At 42.2% G+C, this 8,293-nt stretch overlaps 1 protein-coding gene across 4 annotated transcripts in view; it reads left to right on the top strand.

The window, feature by feature from the left end:
* The first annotated feature begins 271 nt into the window (after positions 1–271).
* Positions 272–8,293, top strand: part of GGNBP2 (gametogenetin binding protein 2) — a 91,549-nt gene continuing 83,527 nt past the window's right edge. Inside the window, exons 1-3 of one of the 4 annotated variants that reach the window (XM_072137249.1) lie at positions 272–415; positions 3,498–3,578; positions 7,854–8,107. In XM_072137249.1, coding sequence (XP_071993350.1) covers positions 3,498–3,578; positions 7,854–8,107 — 335 coding nt within the window. In that variant the 5' untranslated portion in view covers positions 272–415. Of the gene's footprint in view, positions 598–3,497; positions 3,579–7,853; positions 8,108–8,293 lie in introns of all 4 variants that reach the window. The other 3 variants (XM_072137250.1, XM_072137248.1, XM_072137247.1) reach the window with 3 other exon arrangements.

Raw genomic sequence — 8,293 nt, 5'->3', positions numbered from 1 at the left:
GCGATGTTGTTTAATCCCTCTATGCACATGTGATCCGCATCCCATTTACTGACTTTTACAAACTGTTCAATAAAAAGCAATAATAAAAATCCAAACTGGCAGCTATCATACAGAGTGAAAGTAATCTACAGCTTCTAACATTAGAACAGATCAGCAGGAATAAATCTTAGTGGAACTTTCTGTCCGTGTCTAGGCTAAATGGTAACAATAAAGTTTTATTTGTTCGAAGCGATTACTTTGCTCTGGCAGATTCGCCAACGAGCGTGTCACGTCTATCACGTCAGTCCGTTGGACTCCTAGTCAACTAACGGCTAGTTAAAAAAAAAAAAAACTGTATTAACGTTAAGCCCCTCGTAGTCAAAGCGCATCTCCAACGAAGATCACTGGAAGTGACGGAATCTGCGGAAGTCCTCAGGTACTAAGTGCCGAGGGCGGGGTCCGCCCACTGTTTACGACGGCGTACGATACTGTTTCATGCAGGAGCAGGAAAAGTGGCAGAGTGAGATGGCGCGTTTGGTTGCAGTTTGCAGAGACGGAGAGGAGGAATTTCCTTTCGAAAGGAGGCAAATTCCCTTATACATCGATGACACGCTAACAGTGAGTAACTAGGGATCATTCCACTGCGTGACAAGTTTCTCTTGTACTTTGCTGGAGCTAGCTAGGCAAAGGTTAAGAAAGGGGTGGAGGGACGTCAGACAGGCACGGGCTTCACAGTTACAACAAGTCGTTCGCCCGCCGCTGAGGCCTCACGGGTTGTCGCTGAATTATATGGTGTGCGGCCCAAGTGTTACATGGCTTGAAAGCTGCTGTCAGGAGTCTAATACTAATCCCGCATTCGTAGCAGGTCCAGCACCACTGTAAAGCTAGGAGCTTCACACACGGCTCCTTTTTAATAAAGCACATTTTACATACAAAGTATCTATAGTTACATAAATTGGACACAGATTGTGATGGGGAGACACCAGAAAGACATTGCATTTGAGGTCACCAGATTTTATTCTGATGCTTTTCAGTAGTCTGCTCCACCAAGGTAACACTTCTCATGAGAACATGTATATCAGTTGTCATCATTTTTATCCTTGTATTAGTTTTAGCATGAAGGGAACACACCATGCAGATGTAAGAGCAGTATTGTCTTCTTGGGCATTTACAAGATATCCTCAGGATGTGCTATACATGGCTTTATTGGCATAGGTGGGTCTCATAGAAACTGTGTCAGTTACTTTATGCCATACAACATGTTCCAGAAGGGGTTGTCAAGGATTATTTTTTTTTCTTTTTGTGCACTCCAGTTGGTATAAAAATAATACCCTCTCTTCGAGGCTCCAGTGCAGCACTGGCCTCCTGTCATTGCCTCCACTGTTTATATACGTAATACTTACAATGTTATCAACGACGAGAGCCTCTCACCACCACCTCGTAGACTGGAAATAAGAGAGATCCTCGACTCCTTGCATCACCATTCGACCTCCTTTACTGGGTTCAAGCACAATCCTCGTCTCGTTGCCTTGTCCGTGGTGTACTCTTAATCCTGCATCAGGAGGTTGCAAAAGGATAGTGCAGATTGTCAAGTTCAAAGGGAAATAGTGTTTATTGTATATACTCACATAATCCAAATTTAAAAGCGTGCATATAGTAAAAACATAAGACGCCAAAACCTAGTAAAGGAGAACGACTGGTGATGCAAGGATATCTTTTATTTCCAGTCTACGAGGAGGTGGTGAGAGGCTCTCGTTGATAACATTATAAGGAGTAGAGCACTAATTTTACAATTTTGACACTGACTACCTGGCTTATACGGGAGTATGCCGTGTTAGTGGCTCCTCCGTGTTTTATGTTTAGCTTCATCTTTTCCGGATACTATTTAATTTGTGCGCAAGACTTAGACTGCCGTGTGATGTCACCAGCAGTCTGAAGGATAATGGGGCGGGACCCATCGCTATAGGGGGTGTGAATAAATTATGAGCCCACGGAGCCAGGAGGCACTCATGAGACGTTAACCTGAGCACCTCCTACTTATTCGCTTAAAGAATATAACACTTGAGTTGTAGGCGCCTGCCATCAGTATATCTAATGGTAGATGGCCTTTAAGCGTTGACTTTGCCATTTTGATTGGTGGAATTGGTAGTAAAAATGTCTGGCAAGCTGGCTTTTAGCCTGTTGGGCTACGCTTAATAGCCCAGAAAAGCAAATGCATCTTGCGTATTTGTGGGCTCTAGCAATTTCTATATTAGCAATCTTAATCGATTATAGCAGAGCACATAACTGTTGATCAACACTTCATTGATACCCACTTCTAACCTGCCAAAAAAAATCATTGGGCAGTTATAATCTAACTAAATGCTTAGATTCAGGCTTACCATTAAGTGGTTAACTTACATTTATTTAATGCATGTGACCAACTTATGGGGGTCTTCCAGTTAAAAGTTACTGATGGTATTGCAGAAATTTGGTGGGTATAGGTATTCATTGAGTTACTGTAGTATGGATATTTATTTAAAGGGAACCTGCCACCACGATTTAGTAAACTTTATTGCTTGTATATGCAAATTTTGTTAAGCGGCTATTGGGGCGTGGAGTAGCCGGACATGAGGCTACGGCCGCGCACCCGTGGCCTGCGTTCTCCGCATGCGCAGAACGCCGGATACTCAGACGAGGGCGCGCAGCTACGAGGAGCTGCGCGCTGAAGATTACATGGTAGGCGGAGGAAAGAGGCTACTAGGGCGTGGAGTAGCCGTGACTAGTAGCCTCATGCCCGGCTACTACACGCCCCAGTAGCCGCTTATCAAAATTTGCATATACAAGCAATAAAGTTTACTAAAGCATAGCCGGGACGTGAGGATTAGCCCAAAAAAAGCCCATTCATCCACCTACCACCCGATCGTGGTGGTAGGTGCCCTTTAATCTAACACATTGTAATGTCCTCTCCTGGCTTAATTCATGTCCCATCTCTGGGGTTCAGGTGCTGCAGGCAGCTTATCATGATGTATGTGTCCTATGGGCTCTCCGCCACCTTTTCGCTCCTTAGATAATGTGTTCAGTGTGGGGTTGTGCAATTGGGGTTCTGTCACTGTCCTGGAAAACAGGCAAATGACAGCTTAGGGGCCTGTATCTTTAAAGGGGTTTTCCCATTTCAGCAAATCAATTCCTCATAGATTTCTAGATATCTGCTTGCGCTCATTCTATGGATAATTTTTTTTTTTTCTACTACTAGTGCACAGAAATCTGACCATGGCACGGCCCCTCTATGATAACAAGCTGCGCACAGATTTCTGTGCACTAGTAATAAACAGATTCTTTCCATAGAATGACGGCAAGCAGAGATCTAGAAATCTGTGAGGAATTGATACAGAAAGTATATTGGAAAATTGTATAACTTTTTATCATGAAAGGAAGGATATTAATTTGCTGTAATTAGAATACCCCTGCAAGGTCATTTGGTATTTCAAATTCTTAGTTACCTTTTTTAACCTTTTTTTTTTTTTTTTAAATCCAAGATGGTGATGGAATTTACAGACAGCATGTTGACGCTTGACAAACAACAAATTGACAACTTGCAGCTCAAAAAATTTACACAGGTATGGTCTGCTCTAGTTATTTCATATGTTGTAAGGCAGGGGTCCCCAAACTTTTTACATAGGGGGCCGCTCACTGTCCCCCTCAGACCGTTGGAGGGCCGGACTAAAGTCTAAAAATAAATAGCGGTACATGTGACCGCATCCATAATACACTGGCACCCCCCCCCTCAATTAATTATTTAATATACCGGTACTGCACCCCCTTGTGAACTATTTTATATATTGGCCCAATTAATTAATATACTGGGACCTCTCTCCATTAATTATTGAATATGCCTCCCCCCCATTAATTACTAAACTGCCCCTCAAAATTAATTATTTCCTATACCCGCACCATTAATTATTTCCTATACTGCGCCTCATAATTAATTATTTCCTATGCTGCCCCTCATAATTAATTATTTCCTATGCTGCCCCTCATAATTAATTATTTCCTATGCTGCCCCTCATAATTAATTATTTCCTATGCTGCCCCTCATAGTTAATTATTTCCTATACTGCCCCTCATAGTTAATTATTTCCTATACTGCCCCTCATAGTTAATTATTTCCTATACTGCCCCTCATAATTAATTATTTCCTATACTGCCCCTCATAGTTAATTATTTCCTATACTGCCCCTCATAGTTAATTATTTCCTATACTGCCCCTCATAGTTAATTATTTCCTATTCTGCCCCTCATAATTAATTATTTCCTATTCTGCCCCTCATAATTAATTATTTCCTATGCTGCCCCTCATAATTAATTATTTCCTATGCTGCCCCTCATAATTAATTATTTCCTATGCTGCCCCTCATAATTAATTATTTCCTATGCTGCCCCTCATAATTAATTATTTCCTATGCTGCCCCTCATAATTAATTATTTCCTATGCTGCCCCTCATAACTAACTATACTAGTCCCCAGTCGCCACAATCTTTTTACTGCCCTTTAATTAAAAAAAAAAAAACCCTGTACTCACCTAAGTCTTCTATCTTCTTGCCGCGTCCGGGCAGGAAGGGGTGCGCGGCCGCGTGATGACGTCATCGCGCGGCCGTGCAGCCTAGTTCACGGAGCGATGTGCGCCGGGGTTGTATTCCGGCCACATCGCTCCAATAATAGTGCTCGAGCGGCCGTTTCCGGCCGCACCGGGCACTATACAGTGACGGGCAGGAGCTTCCTGTCCGGACGGACAGAGGCTCCTGCCCGACTGTTGCAGGCCACGAGGGCCCGGCGCTGGCGCGCAAAGTGTCGGGGGCCGGATCGAAACGGGGCCGTAGTTTGGGGAACCCTGTTGTAAGGTTTCTACCTACCAAATCTAGAAGTCAATCTTGAATTTCCTCCACAGATACTACAACTTATTTCCAGCATAGATGGCAGCATAGGTCTACTCCTATTGGAGACCATTTATTACCACTACAAATTATTTCCTCGGTACATACCGCTGAACAGTCGTAGCAGTAGTGCCACTGGTGGTCACTTGATTGGCAGGTGTGAACCCTGTAACTAGGGCTCTTATAAATGCCCTGTTCAAAATGGAAAACATTAAAAGAAAAATGTAAATGATAAGTGAAAATGTCCATCAGTGGTCTTTTATTACGTCACGGGAGATGCATAAATAAAACAAAACACTTTCTATGTATTTTCTTTCACACAAATTTTCCAATCTTTTGGTTAGTAAATACTAAACTATGAACTGTCCAAACTAAGAAAAATATTGCGTTAGTCCCCTTGTTCACTCAAGAATACACCTATTATATATCAAAGCAACCATCACACAATAGGGATGTTTTTTACAATATAATGTTCATTTGGAGTTCATTTGTCAAAACTATTTTCATAACTATACATTACATTTTTTTTCCCTCTAACCACAAATAAAACTAAAAAGGGGAAAAAAATCCTTTAAAGAAAACTACCATCAATTTTGAGCATGATAAACCAGGGACACTTGCTCATAGATTCAAGCATTGGGACTATGGTGATATTCTTATATTTGTATTCCATGGTCTCCTTCCTTATAAAATGAACTTTTAAATTCTGCTAATGAGCTTGAGGAGTTACCCTAGCTTATCTGTGATCTGGCTTTACAGACTGTTACACTGGCTCACTCCCCTCCCTCCCACCTCCCTCATTCCCTCAGCACTTGCAGTTGATTCTAGTAGGAAGAAGGCCCTTGATAACAAATACAGGCAGTCCCCGGGTTACTTACAAGATGGGTTCCATAAGTTTGCACTTAAGTTGAATTTGTATGTAAGTCAACACTGTATATTTTATTTTTGTAACTAACTTTTTGCTGTAATGGGAACAAGTACAGGCGGTACCCTACTTAAGAACACTCGACTTACATACGACCCATTGTTACAAACGGACCACTGGATATTGGTAATTTATTGTACTTTAGTCCTAGGCTACAATAAACAGCTGTAATAGTTATCACAGGTGTCTGTAATGAAGCTTTAGTGTTAATCCTGATTCTTATGACAACCCAACATTTTTAAAATCCAATTGTCACAGAGACCAAAAAAGTTCTGGCTGGGATTACAATGATAAAATATACAGTTCAGACTTGCATACAAATTCAACTTCAGAACAAAGCTACAGACCCTATCTTGTATGTAACCCGGGGACTGCCTGTATTATCAATAAAGCTTCACTACAGACACTTTACAGGTGATCATTGCATTTTGGGACTAAATTAAAGGGAACCCGTCACCACTATTTTCACAAATACAGGTAGTGGCAGGTTCCTATAGAGCTCTAGTAACTATCTGACACCCTGCTTGTAGCTAAAAGTAGTTCCCCTCAGATCCCCATAAAATCAGAGTTATAATCTTGCCTGGTATCTTTGGAGCGAGTCCACGGGGGCGTGGCCTAATGTCATGTGACCAGGGTGACATCATCAAAGGTCCTTGAGCTACTTAATATGAAAACTATACCCCATGTACATATCTGACCACATAAAACAATCACCGCAGCCTCCATGGACTTCTACAAAAGCTATAGGACCTGTGATGTCACCCTGGTCACATGACATTATAGCAGCATACAGAGATAGGATGGGGAGGAGCTGCTGGATTCAGCCTGAGGAGGCCACGCCCACCTGGACTCGCTGTAGCCATGCTTAGTTACCAGATGAAACTATAAAGTTGAATATATGGGGATCTCTGTGGAATATTTTTTAGCTACAAGCATGGTGTCACATAGTTACTAGAGCTCTATAGGAACCTGTCACTACCTGTATTTGTGAAAATAGTGGTGACGGGTTCCCTTTAAAGCATCCAGAGACCCTAACCAGAGGTCACAGTGGGCAGAGCGTTCCGTCTTTAACTAGGGGTTGTCTGTAAATAGGCTGTCCTTAAGTAGGGGACCGCCTGTATAAGAGTATTAGCACAGGCAGTGTACTTGAATCTATGCGTAAGTGTCCCTGGTTTATCATGCTTGGTTTTGATGGTAGATTTGATGGAAGAATTAAGTCAAGGGACATCTACCATCAGGTTTTCTGATGGTAGACTGGCCCTCACCTAACTGCTCATCACCTTTTCTGTGGAAAAGGCACCGGTTTTCAATAGTTCCAGCATGGCCACATTGCTGAGAAAATAACTTTATAGAAATATGCTAATGAGCCTGAGGCAGTCAGGCTAATGAAACTGGAGCGCCTCCTGACTTGAGGTGCTCATAAATTATGCATGCCCCTGCAGACAGCTGGAGACAGCACGCAGTGGTTTGCAAGTCTCACGCATGTCCGACTACACTTTACTTGCGCAGCTGCATCCAGCCGGCTGCACATGGAAAGTGTTATCAAGCCTGTCAGGGACTTGCAGACAGATGGTTGATCTCACAGGCTTTCTGCAGCACAAGAGGGCCGGACCAGGAGAGAATATTTAATATGTGGGTGGCCGTAGCCATGAGGCACTCTGGTGACGTCGGCCGAAGCTGCTCAGCCTCTTTATGCATATTTTTATCAAGTTATTTTTTTTCGTAATATGCCCATCCCAAAACTATGGAAAGCCAGTGCCTTCCCCTGGAACAGGTAATGAGCAGTCTGGGGTGGGCAGTCTACCATCCGTAATCCATGCTTTAAAGACCTATTTATTCACTGCCTTTAAAGATCATCCACCACCAGGATCAAGGACTGTATGCAAATTTGGGGCCCTTCAGACTCATTTGCATACAATCTTTCATCCTGGTGGTAGATGTCCTATAACTTATGTGCCAATATTTTTTCATTATTTTTGTGAATTGCATTTCTATTTGTAGTGAAATATAATGTATAAATATTTATTTGATTTTAGCGCCACAGTATGCTGAAAGAAAATGACTTGAGCATTGCTATGATGGTTACCTCTAGAGAAGTATTCAATACCCTTTCCCAGTTGGTCCCATGTGTTGGTTGCCGGAGAAGTGTTGAGCGCCTATTCACACAGCTTGTTGAGTCTGGGAATCCAGCTTTGGATCCATTGTCAATTGGTGCAAAGGGCATTCTTACTCTTTCAAACAGTTGCATAACTAATGCAGTGAAGCTGTACACCCTATTTTATGTTTGCGGGTAAGTTGTTTTCTCATACTTCTTTTGCATTTCTAAACTATGGGACATAGTTATAAAAAAAACTAACAAAGAAGGGTGCCTGTTGCCCATAATCAAGACTGCTATATGGATATGTGCACAGTTAAATCTTCTCTTCAGTGTAGTGATGTATACATGCATTCCAGGAAAAAAAAATTCTTCTGCTAA

Source organism: Engystomops pustulosus, chromosome 2 (assembly GCF_040894005.1).
Source record: "Engystomops pustulosus chromosome 2, aEngPut4.maternal, whole genome shotgun sequence".
NCBI classification, from domain to species: Eukaryota; Metazoa; Chordata; class Amphibia; order Anura; family Leptodactylidae; genus Engystomops; species Engystomops pustulosus.
Note: the sequence above shows the minus strand (reverse complement) of the source record. Positions and strands in the feature narration are given on the sequence as shown.